This window comes from Chanos chanos, chromosome 10 (genome assembly GCF_902362185.1).
Source record: "Chanos chanos chromosome 10, fChaCha1.1, whole genome shotgun sequence".
Taxonomy (NCBI): Eukaryota; Metazoa; Chordata; class Actinopteri; order Gonorynchiformes; family Chanidae; genus Chanos; species Chanos chanos.
Window position 1 is genome coordinate 38827215 of NC_044504.1, and position 23389 is coordinate 38850603.

Below are 23389 nucleotides of genomic sequence, written 5' to 3' on the forward strand. Positions count from 1 at the left end.
AAACCATATTATAAAAACAAACTTTAATAAACTTTACTATGTAGAAATTAAGCCTACCTGTAATTTTGGTTCCATCTTTGGTTTCAGCAGGAACACCCATACCAAATTCATTTTCTCCAATAACTCTGAAGTAGTAGATGGCACCCTCTTGTAGATCCTCAACTTTATAAGTCAGATTGTGGCAGTTGTTGGTTACAGAAACCCAAGCCTTTTTGCTTGCTTCACGTTTTTCAACATGGTAAGCCTTCACAGCATCACCTCCATCATTTTCTGGAGCTTCCCAGGTAATGGTTGCAGACTCTTTAGTGACATCATGTATCTTAACATTCATTGGAGGTCCAGGAGAATCAAGAACTTTGACATTAATAGGCAAAGAAGCTGTACCAACACCATTATCCAGGGTAACAGTGTACTGTCCTGAGTCATTTCTTGTTGCCTTCTCAACCGTAATAGAGGTACAGCTTTCAGTTATTTCAATGCTAGCTCTTGCTTTGAGATCAACCCCCTCTTTGTCCCAAGTCACAGAGGGCACAGGCATCCCCTTAAACGGAGCAGTCAGAGTGAAGGAATTGCCATGTTTGACTATGAGAACCCTTCTCATCTCTATATCAACGTCAAATACAGGTTCTTCCTTCCTGTCCTTTGCCACCTGAGGCTCAGATACCGGTGAATGATCACTCATGCCAATTTTGTTGATTGCTTTAACAGCAAAAACATACTCTACATCAGTTGTAAGTCCACAGACAGTGAACTCCATGCTCTTTGTCATTTGAATAGCCACAACCCACTCCTCATCCTCAGTTTTCTTATATTCCACACTGTATCCAAGAACAGGGGTTCCACCATCAGACAATGGTTTGTTCCAGGCAATGGTGATGCTTGTATTGGTGTGATCAAGAATCTTTGGTTTAGTTGGTGGAGATGGCAAAAGCAGAGCATCCTCTGCTCTTGCTGGTGCTGATGGATCACTAGGAGGGCTCAAACCAGCGACATTTTCTGCATAAACCCGGAACTCATACTCACAGCCTTTTCTTAGTTTTGATACAACAGAGGCCAGGTCTTGAATAAGCTCTCTGTTAACGCGAACCCAGTGGAGACCTGATTTCTCACGCCTCTCAATCATATAGCCAAGAATTTCACTTCCTCCATCACAAGCGGGCTTTGCCCAAGTGAGTGTCATCTCCTCACTGGTTACACTGGTGATTTCAACATTGGTAGGAGCTTCAGGGAAAGTGAATGGATCGCTGACCTTGACAGCATTACTCTCAAGGGGTTCACCAAGTCCATATTTGTTGACAGCCAAGACTCTGAATATATATTCATTGCCTTTAAGGAGTTTAGTGACCTTGAATGTTGTTGTTTTAACCTCCCCATGTATGAGTGTCCAGGCCAAACGGCTAGTTTCTCGTTTTTCAACGACATAGTGTGTGATGTCTGCACCACCTTTTTCCTGGGGTGGTCCCCACGATAGTGTGCAGTCCTCCGCTGTTAATTCAGTTACTGCCAATGGTCCAGCTGATGGCCCTGGTTTATCAAGAATCACACAATTTACTGGCATTGTCACTGTTCCAGCAACATTCTGTAAGGTTAAGGTGTACTGCCCAGAGTCACTTCTCTTGCAGTCTTTCACTGTAACCATTGTGCTAGTGTCTGTTGATGATATCTGAATTCTAGCTTTGAGCTCAATCTCTTTACCATCCTTTGACCATGATGCAACTGGCAGGGGACGCCCAGCAATATCTGCGTTGATCTTCAGTGTCTCTCCAGCTTTAACAACCACAACATCTCTGAACTTTACATCCATCATGATGCGTGGTGGATCTACATCATCTTTAACAGTGATAGGACCTGTATTTTCAGATGGCTCACTGAATAATCCGGCGGCATTCTTTGCGGTGACACGGAAGTCATACTGCTGGTCTTGTGTGAGGCCAGTAACATCAAAGTAGGTCTCCACCACATTGGTGAAATTGCATCTCATCCAGCGACCCTCTGGGAGGTCTCTTCTTTCAATAACGTAACCAGTAACTTTTGCTCCTCCATCATACTCCGGTTTAGTCCAAGAAAGAGATACAGATGATCTTGTGATGTTTGTAACTACTGGCTGACCTGGTGGATCACAGGGATCTCTTGCAGCAACAGCCTCACTGGTTTTGCTGACTTTTCCAATTCCAGCAATGTTTTCTGCATAGATGCGATATTCATAGATCATACCCTCTTCTATGCCAGTGACTTTGAATTCTGTGTCTTTGATGAGGGTTCTATTCATTTTTGTCCACAGAATACTGCTTCGCTCCTTACGCTCCAGGTGATATCCAAGCACAGGGCTGCCACCATCATTAACTGGCTCATTCCATGTGACGAGCATGAAGGCTTTGGTGGCATGTGCCACATGTGGGGTAGAAGGTGGACCAGGCTGCTTGAATGTGTACTCTGCTGTAATTGCTGGGGAATCAATATGTTTACTCTTTCCATATCGATTCACTGCATAAATACGGAACTGGTACTCAGAACCTTGTGTCAAACGAGCCACTTTGATACATGTTCTTGCAACATTACCTGAGACCATCTGCCACACAGTTGTGTTTGTATCTCTCTTCTCAACAATGTAGTTAGTTATTGAGCATCCACCATCATATTCTGGTGGTGTCCATGACAGTGTGATACTATCAGTTGTTACCGCATCAACTTTAACTGTAGCTGGTGGTCCAGGTTTATCAAGAACAACAATTCCAATATTTGTGGACATGGTACCTGCAGTGTTAGCAAGAGTTATTTCATATTGTCCAACGTGTTCAATTGAAGCTTCCTTAATGACAATTTTGCTAGATGTCTTAGTGTTCAAAATGCTGAGTGAAGTGGTTTGTTTCAGAGGAAGGCCATCTTTCTTCCAGGAAACAACTGGTTTGGGTCTGCCTCTCACTGGAACTTCAACCGTTAAGTCATCCCCAGCCTTCACACTATAAGTGTTGAAGAGCAAATGAACTGAAGGTTCAATTTCAATGTCTTTAGCAATCACAGGTACACCAAGTTCTTTGGGATCACTCTTTCCTTTTTCATTGAGTGCTATGACTCTGAAAGAATATGATTCACCAGGTGTCAAGTTGGTCACAGTTGCTTCTAGAACCTTCACTGTAGTGCAAACACCCCACTTGTCACTGCCCTTAGGCTGCATCTCTACGTTGTAACATATAACTTTGCTGCCACCATCATGTGCAGGTTTCTCCCAAGTAAGAGTGACACTATTTTTAGTAACATCCACAAGAGCTACTTTTCCTGGAGGCATAGGTACCTGGGCAACCTTGACTGGATTCTTTGTTTCTGCCATTAAACCAATGCCATATTCATTAACAGCACATACACGGAAATAGAAAATGCCTCCCTCCTGCAGTTCCCCTATCTTGAAGGAACTGTGTGTACAATTGCTAGTGACAGTTGTGTAAGCTTTCCTTGTAGATTCACGCTTCTCCACAATATAGTTAGTTATTTTTGCTCCACCATCTGTGAGTGGTGGCTCCCAGCACAGAGTGACTGAATCTTTCTTGATATCTTTGACTTCAAATTTCTGGGGTGCACTGGGCGAATCAAGCACTCTCACATTGACAAATGCTGACTTAGTGCCACTCTTATTCTCAAGAGATAGGACATATTTTCCACTATCAAATCTGTTGACATTGTCAATCACAAGCATGGTGTATGACCCTGTGGACTCAATCTGTGCACGATCAGTTAGAGTACTCTCTGCCTTCTCCCATTTGACAGATGGCTCAGGTCTGCCTCTAATTGGAACAAATAAACGCAGCGATCCACCAGCACGGACAGAAACAACCTTTCTGAGGTCTGCATCAAGTTCAATCTCTGGTGCCTCTACTTTTTCAGCAGCGACCACAGAGCCATGGACATCTGCATGTTCACCAACCCCTTCAGAGTTGATGGCACATATACGGAAGTTATACTCTGAATTTTCTTTCAGGTTTTCCACAGTAAAGCGTGTTGCTTGTATACCAGCTGGAGGTGTGCATGTGGTCCATTCCTCTGCAGTGACTTCCTTCATTTCAACAATGTAGCCCTTTATATATGCACCACCATCACTTGCTGGTTTTCCCCAAGATAGGGAAACAGATGAGCTTGTGTGATCCGTCACTTTGGGGTGTTGTGGTGGACCAGGTGGAGTTAAGGCATTCACTGCTCTATAGAAAAGTGATAAGTCGCTAACCTCTCCCACACCAGCTTCATTTTCAGCAGACACACGGAACTCATAGAAATGTCCCTCTGAGAGCCCAGTTACTTTGAAGTGTAAATCAGTCAGTTTCTGTCTGTTGCATTTGGTCCATCTTACACCATCTTTGTCACGCTTCTCAAGATGATAGCATTCAATTTCTGCCCCGCCATTGTTCTCTGGGGCCGTCCATGATAGGACCATGGAATCCTTTGTTATTTGACTGGCTTCTGGCGCTGAGGGTGCACTTGGTGGCTTGTATGGGTTTCGGGCTATTATTGGCTCAGACTCCACAGAATCACCAGTACCATACTTGTTAACAGCCATAACTCTAAATATATACTCATCGCCTGTTAGAAGCTTGGTTACCTTGTAACTTATGCCCTTGACATTTGCATCAACCACAGTCCATGACAGTCTGCTAGTTTCTCTCTTCTCAACAACATAATGAGAAATAGCAGCTCCACCATCTAGGGCAGGCTCTGCCCAGAACAGATCACATTTATCAGCTGTGACTCCAACTACACGTAGTGGGCCAGTGGGGGGTCCTGGTTTATCAAGTACCCTCACAGTGATTGGTATTGTTTTTGTTCCACCACTGTTGCTTAGGACAAGATCGTACTGTCCACCGTCAAGTTTTGTACAATCCTTAATTGTGATTGCTGCCCGTTTCTGTGTAGTTTTCTCTTCAATTCGTAGTGTCTTATCCATTTCCTTTCCTTCTTTCAACCATTTCACATCAGGAATTGGTTTACCATGGATATCGGCATCCAGAACTAAGTTTTCTCCAGCATTAACAACAATGACATCCTTGTATTTTGGATCCATTGAAACACTTGGAGGTTCAATTTCATCTGTTGCAGTAATTGGTCCAGAGCTATCAGATGGTTCACTGAAAATACCAGCAGCATTTCTTGCGATTACCCTAAATTCATACTGTTGGTCTGCTGTTAAGCCTGTGATAGTAAACTCGGTCTCAATGACATTAGTAAAGTTTGCTCTCATCCATCGGCCCTCAGGCAAATCTCTCTTTTCCACAATGTATCCAGTAACTTTACTGCCACCATCATATTGAGGCTTTGTCCACTGGATAACAATATGATTCTTAGAGATAGCAACAGCTTCAGGTGTGCCTGGTGGATCGCATGGGTCACGAGCAACAAAGCTTTCTGAGACCTTGCTTGCTCTGCCAACACCTACAATATTTTCAGCAAACACCCTGTATTCATATCCAACACCCTCCTCAAGATTGGTTATCTTGAAAACAGTATCAGTAATAAGAGTTTTATTTAGCTTATTCCACAGTATGCTAGTTCTTTCTTTGCTTTCCAAATGGTAACCAATAACTGGACTTCCACCATCATTGACTGGCTCATTCCATTCAATTATCATTTGATCTTTGGTGGCAGATTTGACATATGGGGTTCCAGGTGGTCCAGGAGGTTTGTAAGGATATTGAACGACCACAGCTTTCGAGTCCAAAGAGGCGCCCTTTCCATACCTGTTTTCAGCAATAACTCTGAACTGGTATTCAGCACCGGTTTTCAACTTTGTAATTTTGATACTTGTTCTTGCAACATTTAAAGATACCACTTGCCATGTAGTTGTTGTAGTGTCTCTCTTCTCAACAATATAATTCTTTATCTGACATCCTCCTGTATATTCTGGTGGTTGCCATGAGATGGTAACAAAGGTGTTACTTACTTCATTAACTTTAATAGGGCCTGTTGGAGGACCAGGTTTATCGAGGATGATAAGTCCAATTTCCTCTGTTGCTGCACCAGCACTGTTTGTGGCTGTCACAGAGTATTTTCCAAAGTCATCTTTAAAGGCTTCAGTGATTTGAAGGATTGTTGATGTTGGCGTATTTGATGTAACCACTCTGGATGTCATTTTTAGTGTTTGTCCATCTTTTGTCCATGCAACCTTTGGTTTTGGCCGTCCAAACACAGGTATTTCTAGTTTGAAATCATCACCAGCTTTGACACTGTAGGTGTTGAACATCACCTGTAGGCTTGGTTCAATTGTCAAATCATTGGCAATAACAGGAGCAGCCAGTGGCATTGGCTCACTCTTTCCTTTTTCATTGTATGCCAAAACACGGAATAAATACTCATGACCAGCATTTAGTCCAGTGACTGTGCCCTCACATGTCTTGACAGATGTTGCTACACCCCATTTATCTGTTCCTTTTGGCTGCATCTCTATCAAGTAGCCTGCAATCCTGCTACCACCATCATGCTCTGGTTTTTCCCATGCAAGAGAGGCACTGACTTTTGTAACATCAGTCAGTCTGACTTTTCCAACTGGCTGAGGGACTTCTGAGGCCTTCGATGCAGTCTTTGTTTCAACTGGCAAACCAACTCCATATTCATTCTCAGCCATAACTCTGAAGTAGTACAAGGCACCTTCAATGAGATTTTCAACCTTATAAGTTGTCTTAGTGCACTTGGTTGTGACATTTGCATATGCTTTTCTTGTTGATTCTCTCTTGTCAACAACATAATTTTTAACCTTTGCACCTCCGTCAATTAATGGTGGTTCCCACGCAAGTGTAATAGAGTCTTTCTTAATATCCTTCACTTTAAGGTTCAGGGGTGCACTAGGTGTATCCAGAACTTTCACTGCCACAAATTCAGACACAGATCCACTGCTGTTCTCCAGAGACAAGGTATATTTTCCAGAATCCCTTCGATCACATGAGTCAATTGAAAGTTGGGTGTAGTGGAGACCTTTCTCAATTACAGCTCTCTCTGATAATTCCCCCTCATCCTTTGACCATTTGATCTCTGGAGTCGGCCTTCCTTTGAAAGGTACATTGATTCTGACTGACCCACCAGCACGTACAATGATTCCTTTCCTCAGTTCTGAATCAAGGTGAATTTCAGGAGCTTCTAATCTTTCTTCAGGTTTGGCAGTTCCAGGTATGGCTGCTGGTTCACCAACACCTAATTTATTTATAGCACATACGTGAATCTTATATTCTTGTTGATCTGCAAGTTTGGTGATTTCAAATTTGTTGACTCTAAGGCCTGTTGGAGGTGTGCACATGGTCCATTCCTCCTCATCGGCTTTGCAAATCTCAACAAGATATCCTTGGATTTCACTTCCTCCATCATTGAGTGGCTTTCCCCATGCTACTGTGATGGAGCTCTTTGTGGTATCAATCACATGAGCATTTGTGGGTGGACCAGGCTTATACTTTGGATCACAGGCCTTGTAGTATGCAGTTGGTAAGCTTGGTTCACCAACTCCAGCAGAATTTTCAGCTGACACTCTAAATTCGTATTCGTGGTCTTCTGTCAGGCCGTGTACCCTGAAACACAGGTCTGTCACTTTTTGTCTATTGCATTTTGTCCACCTTATCCCAGACCTGTCTTTTTTCTCAATTATGTACCCAGTTATTTCACTTCCACCATCAGTCTCGGGTGCACTCCAGCACACAGTCATTGAATCATGAGCAATGTTAGTCACCTCCAGAATTTGTGGGGATCCAGGGGGAACAAATGGATCTTTCATCATTACTGATGGTGACTCAAGGGGCTCACTGACGCCATAACAATTAACGGCAAAGACTCTGAATACGTATTCATTTCCTTCTAGAAGTTTTGTCACTTTGTACACTGTTGAATTACAGTCATTAGTAACAAGAGTCCAGGCAAGTCGACTTGTTTCTCGTCTTTCAACGATGTAGTTTGTGATAATGCTTCCTCCATCATGTTTTGGAGGATGCCATGACAGTGTGCACTTGTCACTGCTTACTCCTGTGATATGAAGAGGTCCTTCTGGTATGCTTGGTTTATCCAATACTTTCACTTGAAATGGAATAGTTTGTGTGCCAGCAACATTAGTAAGCTGAAGAATATATTGGCCACTATCATGTCGAACTGCATCCTTCACAATAATCATTGCTCTGGTATCTGTATTCTTTATTTCACACCGTACTGTGTTTTCAGCTTCCTTATCATCTTTGATCCACTGAACAGTAGGTGTTGGTTTACCATGGATGTCAGCATCAAGCTTAAATGTCTCACCAGCATTTACTGTAACAGTCTGAGTGTACTCTGGATCAATGGAGAATTTTGGTGGTTCTACCTCATCCAGGGCTGCAATTGGTCCACTATTGTAAGATGGCTTACTAATTGTGCCAACTGCATTCTTTGCGATAACTCTGAAGTCATACTTAGAGCCTTCTGTTAATCCAGTTGTAGTAAACTGAGTTTCAATGACATTTGTGAAGCTCGCCTTCATCCATCGGCCTTCAGGAAGATCCCTTTTCTCTACCGTATAACCAGTAATCGCACTTCCTCCATCATATTCAGGCTTTGTCCATTGGATTGTTATTGAATCTTTGCTTACATGGATAGCCTCCGGTGTACCAGGCGGATCACAAGGATCACGAGCCACATAGCCCTCAGAGATTTTGCTGCATCTGCCAATACCAACAATATTCTCAGCATAGACTCGGAACTCATATTCAATGCCTTCCTCTAATGGACTGGTTTTAAACCGAGTTTCTTGAATCAGAGTCTTGTTAATTTTTGTCCACAGAATGCTGTTTCTCTCTTTTCTTTCAAGATGATATCCAATAATGCTACTTCCTCCATCTGAAACTGGTTCATGCCATTCAACAATCATATGATCCTTTGACATGGAGGAAACAAATGGAGTGCCAGGGGGACCAGGTGCCCTATATGGATACTGGGCAACAACACTTGAGGAATCCAAACCATAGCTTTTACCGTATCGATTTTGAGCAATGATTCTAAACTGATATTCAGCACCAGTTTTCAGCCTCTGTATCTTCAGCGTAGTTCTAGCCACTGAAATATCAACATTCTCCCATGTAGTGGTTGTTGTGTCTCTCTTCTGCACAATGTAATTGGAAACTGAGCAACCACCGGTGTGTTTTGGTGGATCCCAGGATATTGTTACACTTGATACAGTTATTTCATCAAACCTTACAGGACCAGATGGTGGCCCAGGTTTATCAAGAGTAATGATTTCAAATGTTGCCTCCTTTTGTCCAGCAGCATTGGAGACAGCAATACCATACATGCCACCATCCTCTCTTATTGCTTCTTTGATACTGAGAGTTGTATGGTGTGCTGTTGTAACAATATTCATTCTTGTGGTCAGTTTAAGAGCTGCTCCATCCTTTGTCCAGTTTACGTTAGGTTTAGGGCGCCCAGCAATGGGAATTTCAATTTCTAGGTCCTTGCCAACAAGAACACTGTAGCTGCTGAATGCAGGTCTAACATCTGGTTCAATAACAAGGTCCTTTGCTTGTACTGGAACAGCAAGTGTTCTTGGGTCACTCTTTCCTTTTTCATTTATTGCGAAAACTCTGAAAGTATACTCTTCTCCTGGGTTCAAATTCTTGATCACTGCTTCTAGCGTTTTCACATTAGCACATCCAGACCATTTTTCATTGCCCTTGACCTGCATCTCCACTAGATACTGAATTATTCGACTGCCACCATCGTGAATCGGTTTTTCCCAGGCGAGAGAAACACTTGTTTTTGTGACATCAACAACACTTAATTTGCCAGGGGATTGTGGCACCTCAGAAACCTTCAAAGGATCAGTTATTTCTGCAGGCAAACCAACACCGTGCTCATTTTCTGCGAACACTCTGAAATAATAGTTGCAGCCTTCCTGAAGTGGTTCTACTTTCCATGATAATTTGTGGCAGTTTGTCACAACAGCTGAGAATGCCTTTCTTGTGCTCTCTCTCTTTTCAACAATATAATTTTTAATCTTTGCTCCACCATCCAAAGCTGGAGGCTCCCATGACAGAGTAACAGACTCCTTTGTAATTTCTTTCACTTTGAGATTGACAGGAGCACTAGGTGTATCAAGAACCTTCACACTAATGAGCGCAGATTTTGTGCCAGCAGAATTTTCTGCAGTTACTGTGTACTTTCCACTGTCAGACCTGCTGACTTTATCAATCACAAGAGAAGTGTAGCTGCTTGTAACCTCAATCTGGGCAGTCTCCTTAACTGGGCCTTCATCTTTCTCCCATTTGATTTGTGGAGTAGGTCTTCCTCTGATTGGAACGAATACTCTGAGGGAGCCACCAGCTTTAATGCTCACCAGCTTTCGGAGGTCTGGATCAATATCGAGATCTGGTTCCTCGATCTTGTCCTCAGGGATAACGGGGCCAGCAACATCTGCATGTTCACCGACACCGACTTTGTTTACAGCACAAATTCTAAACTTGTACTCCTGCTTTTCTTTAAGATTTTCTACTGTAAATCTTGTTATCTTAACACCAGTTGGTGGCGTGCACATGGTCCATTCTTCAGCATCCTCTGGAGGCTTAGATTTCTCCTCTTCCTCTGAAACCTTTGGCTCTTCTGCAGATGTTTTTGCCTCACAAGCCTCAACAATATACCCTTGAATTTCACAACCACCATCATAAATAGGCTTACCCCAGGAAAGAGTAACAGATGTTTTTGTTGTATCAATTACTTTTGGGTGATTTGGTGGGCCTGGCTTGAAAACAGGATCCAAAGCTTTATAGAAAACAGATGGAGTGCTTGGCTCACCAACACCTGCAGCATTCTCAGCTGCTACTCTAAATTCATACAAATGGCTCTCAAGAAGTCCAGTGACCTTGAAGGTAAGTTCAGTTACAGTTGTCCTGTTACATCTGGTCCATCTCACACCTTCTTTGTCATGTTTTTCAATGATGTATCCAGTAATTGGAGTGCCACCATCATGTGTTGGTGCTTCCCAAGTTATTACCATTGAATCCTTCTTCACGTTGGAAATTTCTAGCCCTTTTGGTGCATCTGGAGGGGTGAATGGATTTTTGATGATAACTGATTCAGACTGAAGTGGTTCTCCAACTCCAAATTTGTTCACAGCCAAAACTCTGAAGATGTACTCATTGCCTTCAAGAAGTTTTGTTACTTTCAGGTTAAGAGTCTTCACGTTCAAGTCAACGGCACTCCAGATCAGTCTGCTTGTTTCACGCTTTTCAACAATGTAATGAGTAATCTCACTTCCACCATCTTGCTTTGGTGCTTTCCAAGCAATACAACAATGCTCACTTGTGACACCAGTGACCAATATTGGACCCTCTGGTGCTCCAGGCTTATCTAAGACACTGACGTTCACTTGAACAGCCTTCTCTCCACCAGGATTCTGTAATAGCAAAGTATACTGCCCACCATCAGCAAGTTTGGCTTCTTTTACAATTAAACATGCACTGCTGTCAGTGTTTTTAATTTCACGGTATATGGTGTTACCAAGTTCCTGTTCTCCCTTCATCCAGTGAATTGAAGGTGTCGGTTTACCATGAACATCTGCATCAATCTTGAAGTTTTCTCCTGCATTTACAACAATTGTTTGAGTATACTGTGGATCAATGCTGATGCGGGGTGGATCAATCTCATCTTTGGCAGTGATGGGCCCTGTGCTGTATGAAGGATCACTAAAAACTCCTGCTGCATTTCTTGCAATTACGCGGAACTCGTATTTCTGATCCTCCACAAGACCAGTTGCAGTATATTCAGTCTCAATGACATTAGTGAAGTTCGCTTTCAACCAGCGGCCTTCTGGCAGTTCTTTTTTCTCAACCACATAGCCAGTTACTTTACTTCCACCATCATACTCAGGCTTTGTCCAGACAATTGTGATGGAATTCTTTGTTATTTTAACTGCTTCAGGAGTACCAGGTGGATCACAAGGATCCCGAGCAACACAACCCTGTGAAAGTTTGCTAGCCTTTCCAATGCCAACGATATTCTCTGCATAAACTCTGTACTCATACTCAAGGCCTTCCTCAAGACCAGTGGTCTTAAATGATGTATCCTGAATTAGAGTCTTGTTCAGCTTAATCCAGAGAATACTATTTCTTTCTTTTCGTTCAAGATGATATCCCAAGATCGGGCTTCCACCATCATTGACTGGCTCGTTCCACATCACCACCATACTGTCCTTAGTGCAGGCATGTATGAAGGGTGTTCCTGGAGGACCAGGAAGTTTGTATGGGTATTGTGCCACCACAGATTCAGACACGAGCACAGGGCTCTTGCCATATCTGTTCTCAGCAGTGATTCTGAACTGATATTCAGATCCTGTCTTTAGCCTTCCAGCTTTAACTTTGGTTCTGGCTAGATTGGCAGCAACAACATGCCAATTTGTTGTGGATGTATCCCGCTTTTCTACCATATAGTTGTTGATGGTGCAGCCACCATCATACTCTGGTGGCATCCAAGAAATAGTAACACTGTCAGATGTGACTTCTTCCACTTTCACAGGTCCAGTGGGTGGACCAGGTTTGTCAAGAACAACAACTCCAATATCTACTGATGCCTCACCAGCTGTGTTTGAGAGTTTGATGCTGTATTGACCAACGTCATCCCTGCATGCCTCCTTGATCACCAGATTTAGTAGAGTGTCTGTTGATGAGAAATTAACCCTTGTTGTTCGTTTTAATGGAACTCCATCCTTTATCCATGAAACAGCAGCTTTTGGACGAGCAATATATGGGACATCGATTGTCAAATCTTCTCCTGCAAGTACACTAAATGTGGAGAACAACAGTTTTGCTGATGGGGCGATTACAAGGTCCTTTGCAATTACTGGCACACCAATTTGACGAGGATCACTTGTTCCTTTTTCATTCCTTGCTGAGACACGGAACATATACTCCTCTCCTGGTGTTAGACCAGATACAACTGCTTCTGGCACTTTTACAATCACAGCTTGTGTCCATTTCTCACTGCCTTTGCTCTGCATTTCTACAACATATGCGACAACTCTACTTCCTCCATCATGTTCAGGCTTCTCCCATGACAGAGTAGCACTTGTCTTAGTGATATCTTGGAGAGTAATCTTGCCAGGAGGCATTGGTTTCTCTGAAACCTTGACTGATTCACCAGTTTCAATTGGAAGACCGATTCCATATTCATTTTCAGCCAGAACTCTGAAGTAATAATTGCATCCTTCCTGCAGCTGATCAATCGTCCAATGTGTTTTATGACAGTTGGCATTGACAGTAGCATATGCCTTTCTTGTTGCCTCACGCTTTTCCACTATGTAATTCTTAATCTTTGCGCCGCCGTCGTTTTGTGGCGGGTCCCACTCAAGTGAGACAGATTCTTTGGTTACTTTACTGATCTTGAGATTTTGTGGTGCTCCAGGTGTATCTAAAACTCTTACAGTCACAGAAACTGTCTTGGAGCCTGCACTGTTCTCTACTGACAAATTGTACTTGCCACTATCAGATCTGTTGACGTTTTCAATGACTAATGAGGTGAAAGATGACGTACTCTCGATAGTCGCTCTCTCCAAAGGTTCGTCATTTTCTCTTGACCATTTGGCCTCTGGAGTCGGTCTTCCTCTAATTGGCACAAAGAGTCTCAGTGTGTTACAGGCTCTGATGCTGATTGTCTTACGCAGGTCAGCATCAAGATCAAGTTCTGGTGGGAGAATCCTATCCTCTGCTTTTACTGCATCAGGAACAGCTGCTGCTTCTCCAATACCCTCGCTGTTAATAGCAGAGACTTTGATTTTATATTCTTGATTTTCCTTAAGATTAATGATTGTAAATGATGTTGCCTTCAGTCCTTCTTTAGGAGATGCAATTGTCCATTCCTCCTCTTCTGCTCCAGGGATACAGGTCTCAACAATATATCCAGTGATTTCAGAGCCACCATCATATAATGGTTTGTTCCATGCGAGAGTGATGGAAGAATTAGTTGTGTCTAAGATACGTGGATTGCCAGGTGGTCCAGGCTGGTAGAGAGTGTCAGTGGCCTTGGCGAAGGGGCTTGAGGGGCTTGGTGCACTTACTCCAGCTGCGTTCTCAGCAACAACTCTAAACTCATATTCATGTCCAGGCACAAGACCAGTTACCTTAAAGTGTAAATCTTTAACCTTCTGTTTGTTGCATTTAACCCAACGTAAACCAATCTTATCTCTTCTCTCAATGCTATAGTTGGTAATTTCACTTCCTCCATCATGGAGTGGAGCACCCCAGCAAAGAACCATTGAATCCTTGGTGATGGCTGTTACTTCAGGAGTTTGTGGAGGATCTGGTGGCACATATGGATTTTCTGCAATTGTTGGTTCAGACTCAAGGGGCTCACCTACACCATATTTGTTGACTGCCATTACTCTGAAAATATATTCATTTCCTTTGAGTAACTTGGTCACCTGATATTGGTTGATATCTGGCTGTACTTCTGATGCTACATTTGTCCAAGCAAGTCTGCTTGACTCACGCTTTTCAATTACATAATGTTCAATCTTTGCCCCACCATCATCTGAAGGAGGAGTCCATCTCAAGACACATTTCTCAGCTGTGATGTCTGAGACTGCAAGAGGTCCTCCAGGCGGCCCTGGTCTGTCAAGAACTTTAACATTGAAAGTGTGTTTGGCAAAACCACCAATATTGGTAGCTGTCAAAACAAATTCACCTCCATCTCTTCTTAGAGAGTCTTTGTTTACTAAAGTTGTTGTAAGATCATTCATTTTTACTTGTAACTTTGTTGTATTTTCAACATCTATTCCATCTTTTGTCCAAACCATGGATGGCAATGGTTGCCCAGCGACATCAGCTTCAAGTTTGAAAACTTCTCCTGCTCTCACCAGCAGAACATCCTTGAATTTAGCATCAACCATAATTCTCGGTTCTTCAATGTCATCTTTGCAAACAATTGGATCTGATGGGTCAGATGGGTTACTTACAGCTCCAGCTGAGTTTCTTGCAATGACACGGAATTCATAGGAGGCATCTTGTGTTAGACCACTCACTGTGAAGGTGGTTTCAATAATATTAGTAAAGTTTGCCTTCATCCAGCGTCCAGCTGGTAGGTCTCTCTTTTCCACAGTGTAACCAGTAATCTTGAAGCCACCATCATACTCTGGCTTGGTCCACATGATTGTGATAGCATTTTTAGAAACAATGACTGGAACAGGCGGACCTGGTGGATCCACTGGATCAAGGGCAAGCATGGGCTCAGAGGGTTTGCTCGGCTTCCCAATTCCAGCCAAATTCTCAGCTGTAACACGGAATTCATATGCAATACCGTCTTCCAGTCCAGTGGATTTAAACAGGTTTCCAACTATTAAAGATTTGCTTATCTTTTGCCAGATAATACTGTTCCTCTCTTTCCTTTCAACATGGTATCCAATTATTTCACTTCCACCATCAGAAACAGGCTCATTCCAGCCAATTGTCATTGTGTCTCTGGTGAAGGCAACTACTTTCGGAGTGCCTGGTGGACCAGGCACCTTAAATGGATAAGCAGCAACCACAGGCTCAGATGTAATTGGTGGCCCAGCACCATATCTGTTCTTAGCTTTGACACGGAACTGATATTCCACTCCTGTGGTTAGACGTGTAGCTTTATATGTTGTTCGGATAACTTGTGAGGATAGCTCTACCCATGACTGACTGGTGGTTTCCCGTATTTCAACAACATAATTATTAATTGGTACTCCTCCATCATTTTCAGGTGATTCCCATGATATCTCAATGAACGTACGAGACACCTTGTCCAGTTTAATTGGCCCCTTTGGCGGCCCGGGGACATCATGTACTTTGACAATGATGCTATCAGTTACTGTGCCAACAATGTTCTTCCCTGTCATTGAATATACACCACTGTCAGCTCTTATGCATTCACCTATTTTCAAGATAGTTGAAATTGGAGTATTTTCAACAGTTGTTCTTTGTGTCACTTTGAGGGCCTGATTATCCCTCTGCCAAGACACTGTTGGTTTTGGACGTCCAGAAACAGGCACCTCAACTTTAATGTCATCCCCTGCCTTTGCTATGACTATCTTTTGACACACACCACGCAAATCAAACTCCGGTGCTGTGCTTTGTTCTCTGATAACAACTGGTTTGCTCTCACGAGGTCCACTTCTTCCTGAATGATTTACAGCCATGATGCGGAATACGTATTCCTCATTTTCATTCAGATTTTTCACAGTGAAATCAAAGGTCTTCACTGTTGTCACATGTGCCCATTGGTCAGTTCCCTTTTTCTGAGCTTCAAGAACATACCCAGTCACTCTACTACCACCATCATGTTTTGGTTTCGTCCAAGCAAGGCTAGCAGAATTCTTTGTGACATCTGTAATCGTAACATTCTCAGGGGGACTTGGTGCTTCAGATGCCTTGATTGGGTCAGAGGTTTCCACTGCTTCACCAACTCCAAATTCGTTTTCAGCAGAAACTCTGAAATAATATTCTGAGCCTTCTGCCAGATTTGGAATTCTAACAGAACATGTCTCACAGTGTGTGACAGCAGTAGCATATGCCTTACGGGTAGCCTCTCTTTTCTCAATTATATAATTAGTAATCTTTGCACCTCCATCAATAAGAGGCATATCCCATTGAAGAGTAATGCTCTCCTTGTCAATGGCCTTGGGCTTCAGATTAAGAGGAGGGCCAGGTGAGTCCAAAACTTTAACACTGACATAGGCTGTCTTTTTTCCAGCAGCATTCTCTAAAGTCAGATCATATTTCCCAGCATCCCGTCTATTGCAATCAGGAATGACCAGAAGACTGTATGACTCTGTGTTATCGATGTTTGCATGTTTGATTGGTGCGTCCTCTTTTGTCCAAGTAATTGTTGGAACTGGGCGTCCTTTAATTGGGACAAATATGCGTATGGAGCCTCCTGCCCTGACAACTAGTGTTCTTCTAAGTTCAGCGTCAAGTTCGAGGTCTGGGGCTTCCTCACGTTCAACTATTTCTACGAGTTCTTCAATTTGAGCTGGTTCACCAACACCCATGGCATTCATTGCACTAACTCTGAAATGGTATTTTGCTCCAGCCTGTAATCCTGGGACCACAAATTCAGTAATTCTTAATGCTGTTCCTGCTGTGTCTTTCACCCATTCCTCTTCTCCCTCCTTTTTGTGCTCAACTATGTATCCAGTAACTTCGAGACCTCCATCTTCAAGTGGTTTACCCCAGTGCAGTTCAGCAGTAGTTTTTGTTGTGTCAGTAACTCTTGGATTAACTGGGGGACCAGGTACATCTAGAAATAAAAATTTTAATGTGTGACATGATTAATGTGTTGCACAAAAAAGATAAGCAACCAGGTTAAAAATAATGTTGGTGAAAACTACATCTAGTTAGTACTTCTATAGATCATAGTACAATGTATATCTGGTCAGTGCAGCAATAACTAGAGATAATTATTATAAAATGAATTGGCATCTAAAAACAGATTGGAATATATTCACTTACATGCAACAACTTTAGTTGTAACTGGCAGAGATGGTTCACTTGGTTCCCCAAAGCCGGCTTTGTTCTCTGCAGTCACTCGGAATTCATATTCAACCCCTTCAGTTAGGCCTTTTACCTCAAAGTGGAGATCAGGAACAGTTTTCTTTGATGCCTTCATCCACCGCATACCTTTTCTTTCTTTCTTCTCAACCATATAGCCTGTAATATCACTGCCTCCATCCTCAGGTGGTCTTTTCCATGTAATGGTAACAGAATTTCCACCAACATTTTCAACCTCTGGTTTTGTCGGGGGACCAGGTGGACCTAGAATAAACATTTTTACTATTTAGTATGCTGTCTTATATCTATACTGAATGTTAAACACAAAATAGGATAGTCCATTACTCACCATAACTGTCCACCATCTTCACTGGTTCAGAATGTGATGGATCACCAATTCCAGAGTGATTCACAGCTGAGACACGGAAGACGTATTCATTTCCCTGAATCAACTTATTGGCAACAAAATGACAGTCTATAACCTTTTCAGCAAGGGTGGTCCAAAGAAGACGGCTTGTTTCCCTTTTCTCTAAGAAATAGTATTCAATTGCAGATCCACCATCCTCATGAGGTGGTGTCCATGTCAAAGTGACCTTCTCAGATGAAATTCCACTAGCTTCGATTGGTCCTGGAGGTCCAGGGACATCCAGAACTGTAACCTTCACATTTTCTTCCTTGATTCCAAATGGATTACTTGCACTAATTGTGTATTCCCCTGAGTCCTTCCTGCTGGCATATTTGATAGACAGAGTAGAGGATGTTGGTGTAGTTTCAATCTGACATACATCTGATGGCTTGAAATATTTTCCACCCCTTGACCACGCAGAAGTTGGTGGTGGTTTGCCCTCAATACTCGTGGCAGTTATTACTATAGTGTCACCAGCCCTCACAGTTAGTCCCTCCTTAACTGTAGGATCAATTGTAATGGTTGGTGCCTCTGTTAATGAAATAAGAAATATGATTAAACAATGCCCAGGAACATCAAAGCACTGTCATTTTTAGAAATTATGGGAATATTACTATGTTAATGGTCACATTACCGTATTCATCTCTGCAGATAAGAGTGTCAGTTTGTTCAGAGGGTGGACTTATGGCTCCAGCTGCATTTTTGGCTCTGATTCTGAATTCAAATTTGCAGCCTTCCTGCAAGTCAGTCACAGTGTATGCACAATCCACGACATTTACAGTGTTAGCTTTAACCCAGACTTTGGCTGGAAGATCACGTCTCTCAACGATGTATCCTGTCAGCCTATGTCCACCATCGTATTCAGGTTCAGTCCACTGAAGTGTTACTGTGCTTCTTGTAATGCTGATTACATCAGGTTTTCCAGGAGCATCTGCAGAATTTCATTACAGTTATTAAATAAATTGTGAGTGAATGATGCTTGAAAGCTGTATCTGTAAGCAAAAACAGGCTTCACTTACCAATTGGATCCAAAGCCACCATGGCCTCAGTTGCTGGACTAGGCTTGCCAACACCAGCCAAGTTAATGGCCATGACTCTGAACTCATATTCCAGACCTTCAGTTAAACCTGTTACTTTGAATTCTTTCATTTTCAAAGCTGCTGGATTTGCTCTCTTCCACAACATACTGTTTCTTTCCTTGAATTCAACATGGTAACCTGTAAGTATAAAATATTGTTAAGCTCTGAAGTTGCTTTCTTAAACAGTCAAGTTCACAAACTTATATAGCTTTTAAAAAAGACTTTGTACCTGTGATTGGTGAGCCCCCAGTTTTCCTTGGGTCTGACCATGCCAGAGTTGCTGAGTCATGTCTCATACTCATGATTTGAGGTGCAGGCGGTGAATCTGGCACATCTAATGTTCAGATCAATTAAATAAAATGATGAGAATCAACACTCAAAAGATTCACATAATAACAAAAGAGTAGAAAAAGTACACTTACTGAATGGATGCTTGGCTATAAGTGGCTCAGATTTGAGACCCTCTCCAACTCCATATTTGTTTTCTGCACAGATTCTGAAGATGTACTCTGTTCCTTCATGGAGACCAGTTATTCTGAAACTGTTAGTGTCCACTGATGAAGCAACAGTAACCCACATTTTGGTTATGGAATCCCTCTTCTCAAGGATGTAATTTGTTACTTCTGATCCACCATCATCTTTAGGTGCGCCCCACTTCAGGGTAGCTGCATCAGCTGTCACCTCTTTAAACTTTATTGGTCCAGTTGGAATTCCTGGTTTACCAACCACCCTAACAAAGATTGTGGACTCCTTGGATCCTGCACTGTTGCGTAGTGTAATTGTGTATTTTGAGGCATCACTCCTCTGACAATCACGAATTAAGAGTGTTGTGTTAACTGCTGTAGATTCCACACAGACTCTGCCTGTATCTGTCAGATTCTCATCTTCACCCTTTTTCCATGAAACTGTAGGGACAGGTTTTCCGATAATGGAATCTTGAGCCGTTACAGTGCTGCCCTCCTTTGCAATATAGCACATGTTTGGCAGTTCTCGTAAATCGCAAGATGGATAAACTACAAGATAGGAAAGAGGGTTATTGAAGTTGTGTGTATTGTTACAAAAATGTAACATGTAACAATATAACAAGAATACATTTAATGTTGAACAATTAGTGAAATAAAATTTGAAATTTTACCAATGGTGTCCTTGGCCACGACAGTGAGCTCCTTCTCAGGGCCATCTCCAGAATCATTTGTTGCTTTAACCCTGTATTTGTATTCCCTTCCCTCAATAAGGTCCTTGGCACTGTACTGCATGTTCTTTGATCTTAGGAGCTCCTTCCACTTGTCTTCACCATTAAGGACTTCAAGTACATAGGCAATAATACGACTGCCTCCATCACTCATTGGTTTCTTCCAGCAAAGAGTACAGGAATCCCTGGTTACCAACAATGTTTTGAAGTCCATGACTGGTCCAGGTTGTTCTGAAAAGCAATGTTTACTTTAGTTTAATGTACCATCCACCTATACTCACATACATACACATGCTTTGTGTCCAATTACACTAACTCACCAGAAGCTCTCACAGCATCTGCAGTTTCACATGCCTCTCCAATGCCAAGCTCATTCTGAGCTTTGACTCTGAAACAATAAGACCTGCCTGGCTCAAGACCGTCAATTTTAAAAGATGTTTTGTTGCAGTCTGTTGAAACAGTGGACCAGGCTTTTCGCTCTGCATCTCGTTTTTCAATGATATAACCTTTTATTTCACTTCCACCATCAATAAGCGGAGCATCCCAAAAGATAGATGCACTGTCTTTTGATGTCTCTTTTACCATGAGATTAAGTGGTGGCCCAGGAGTATCTGTAACAGAGCAAGACATGCACTTAAAAAAAGCCTACTTTTAAAATGTATAGATCACAGCTGAGATTAAAATTGGGTCAAGGCTTACCAAGGACTTTGACAACTATGGTGTACATCTTCATTCCACTGATGTTTTCAAGGTTCAGAATATATTTGCCTGCATCATATCTGTTCACTTTGTCAACAGAAACCAGAGTATCAGACTCTGTAGTCTTGATGACAATTCCTTGTCTGTCCTTTATGTTGGTGTTCATCTTGGCCCAAGTCACCTTTGGAGTAGGACGACCTTTTATTTTTGCATGAAGTCTCATTCGAGAACCAGCTTGTAACACCAAAGTTTCCTTAAGTTCAGCACTAAGTTCAGCCTCAGGAGCAACTGAAATGGCATAAAAATTAAATGATTAGCTAACAACAGTAGGTTAAGTGCATAAGTGAAATACAATACACTCAATATTTAAGAGTAAAAATTTTAAAAATCTTCATTTTTTCCATACACTTTTGAGAAGTATTAAAAATGAACATACCAAAAGTATCCTTTGCAACGTGTTTGTCTGGAACTTCAGCTAGCTCACTGAAGCCAACTTTGTTTACAGCAGACACACGTAGTTGATATTCAGATTTCTCAAGGAGACCAGTGACGACATAATTTGTGTCTTGCAGATTCTTAGGTACATTGCATCTAATCCAATCTGTTGCATCTGTTCTTTTACATTCAACAAGATATCCTAATATTTCACTGCCACCATCATTCGCTGGTTTTGTCCAGGTCAGGCTAATTGTGCTGCTGGTTACATCTGTGACCGTCGGAGAAATAGGTGGGCCAGGAGGATCTATGGACAAAAACATTTACAGTTATAGCGCATGCACTCCATGTAAATGTATGCCTGACATATAGTGAATAGCTCTGGTACATACGTAGAGGATCGCTTGCAGTGGCAGCTTCAGAGGGGTCACTGGGTTTGCCAAGGCCAGCTTTGTTAAGAGCAGTAACTCTGAACTCATACTGAGCCCCCTCAGTGAGACCTCCAACTTCAAGTGACCTCTCTAGCATAGGCTTCCTATTCAGTTTCGTCCAGTTGACCTCTTTGGTTTCACGTTTTTCAAGTATATATCCAAGGATGGTAGACTTGCCATCATCAGCAGGTTCCTTCCAACTTACAGTCATATGTTCCTTTGTGACGTTTGTAATAATTGGTGGTTCGCATGCCCCAGGAACAGCTGAGAATTAAAATGTTTAACCATGAAATTCACGAACACGTTCAGTTGATTAAAAATTAAAAAGCCACTTAAAAACTTACTGAAGGGATTCTTGGCCACCACAGGATCCGTCAGGATGGGATCACCGGCACCATACCGATTCTCTGCTCTGATACGGAACTGGTATTCACGTCCCTCAATCAGCCTCTCCACACGGCATTCAGTGACATCACGACTGATTTTGGCTGAAACCTGAGCCCAGTTTGCTCTGCTTGTTTCACGTTTATCAACAATGTAATTGGTGATTGGAGAACCACCATCAGCGAGAGGAGGCTCCCAAGACAGCTTGATGCAATCTGCATACACTTCATCAAACTTGGCAGAGGCTGGAGGACCAGGTATATCTACAGAAAACAAAATAACAATATTACAAGTTTCTTGTGCCAGAACATTATCATGTTTAGGGGGAAAACACAATAAAATGGATAGCACTGAAAATCTAATACACACCCAAAACAGTAAGTTGTATTTCAGCAGTCTTAGAACCACTTGCATTTTCAGCAAGAATAGAGTATTCTCCTGTTTGATCTTTGGTCACTGCAGAGAGATCTAGAAGGAAGAGATGCCTCTTTTGTGACATCTTCAAATTCTTGTCAGCTTTCAATGCTTCTCCATTTCTGCTCCATGTCACCTTTGGCATTGGTTTGCCAAAAACTTCTGCCTCAAGACTGACATCTGATCCAGCCTTCACTGGAAGAAGTTTTTTCATCTGAATTGAAAGCTCAATTCTTGGAGGCACTGCAAATGCAAAAAAAGAGATTTAAATCAAACGAAAATGAGTATTTTGTATTTACTGTCTGTATTATATAGTTTAGGATTAAACCGCATTTACTTTTTCATTTACATTTTCATCGATGAATCCCACTCTGAAACCATTGAGTTAGTCTTCCAACCCAGAAGCAGCTAAAACTTCAGACATTCAAAAATAATAACTGCAATTTATGCCAGCGTCTACTTACCATTTTCAGCACACACCAGAATGGGGTCAGATATCTCAGATGGCCTGCTAAGGTTAACTGCTGTCTTAGCAATGACTCTGAACTGGTACTGGATACCGTCCTCCAATCCAGTTGCTGTGTATTCTTCCCGTGGCACATTTTGGCTGCTGGTGTTGCATCGGACCCATTTGTCACCAGGAAGCTTCAATGCTTCAACATAATATCCAATTATCTTGCTTCCACCATCATTCTTTGGTCTGCCCCACACCAGAGAAATACTATTCTTGGTTATATCAAGGACCTCTGGTTTTCCTGGTGCATCTGTATATTAATAAACAAAAAAAATGTTCCATGAGTGATATATGACCTCAAGTCACAATTAACTTCATATTCTGAAAAGGCAGAGATCAGCTTTCTAATGAG

At 42.2% G+C, this 23389-nt stretch overlaps 1 protein-coding gene across 1 annotated transcript in view; it reads right to left on the reverse strand.

Moving 5' to 3' along the window:
- ttn.1 (titin, tandem duplicate 1) overlaps nt 1–23389 on the reverse strand; it is a 137423-nt gene that overhangs the window by 25085 nt on the left and 88949 nt on the right. The window contains 15 exon segments of the mRNA XM_030787649.1: nt 58–17232; nt 17445–17747; nt 17833–18420; nt 18524–18820; nt 18909–19106; nt 19198–19302; nt 19391–19981; nt 20104–20391; nt 20481–20771; nt 20860–21147; nt 21296–21601; nt 21687–21989; nt 22070–22372; nt 22479–22766; nt 22988–23287. Of these exon segments, the coding sequence (XP_030643509.1) occupies nt 58–17232; nt 17445–17747; nt 17833–18420; nt 18524–18820; nt 18909–19106; nt 19198–19302; nt 19391–19981; nt 20104–20391; nt 20481–20771; nt 20860–21147; nt 21296–21601; nt 21687–21989; nt 22070–22372; nt 22479–22766; nt 22988–23287 (21624 nt within the window).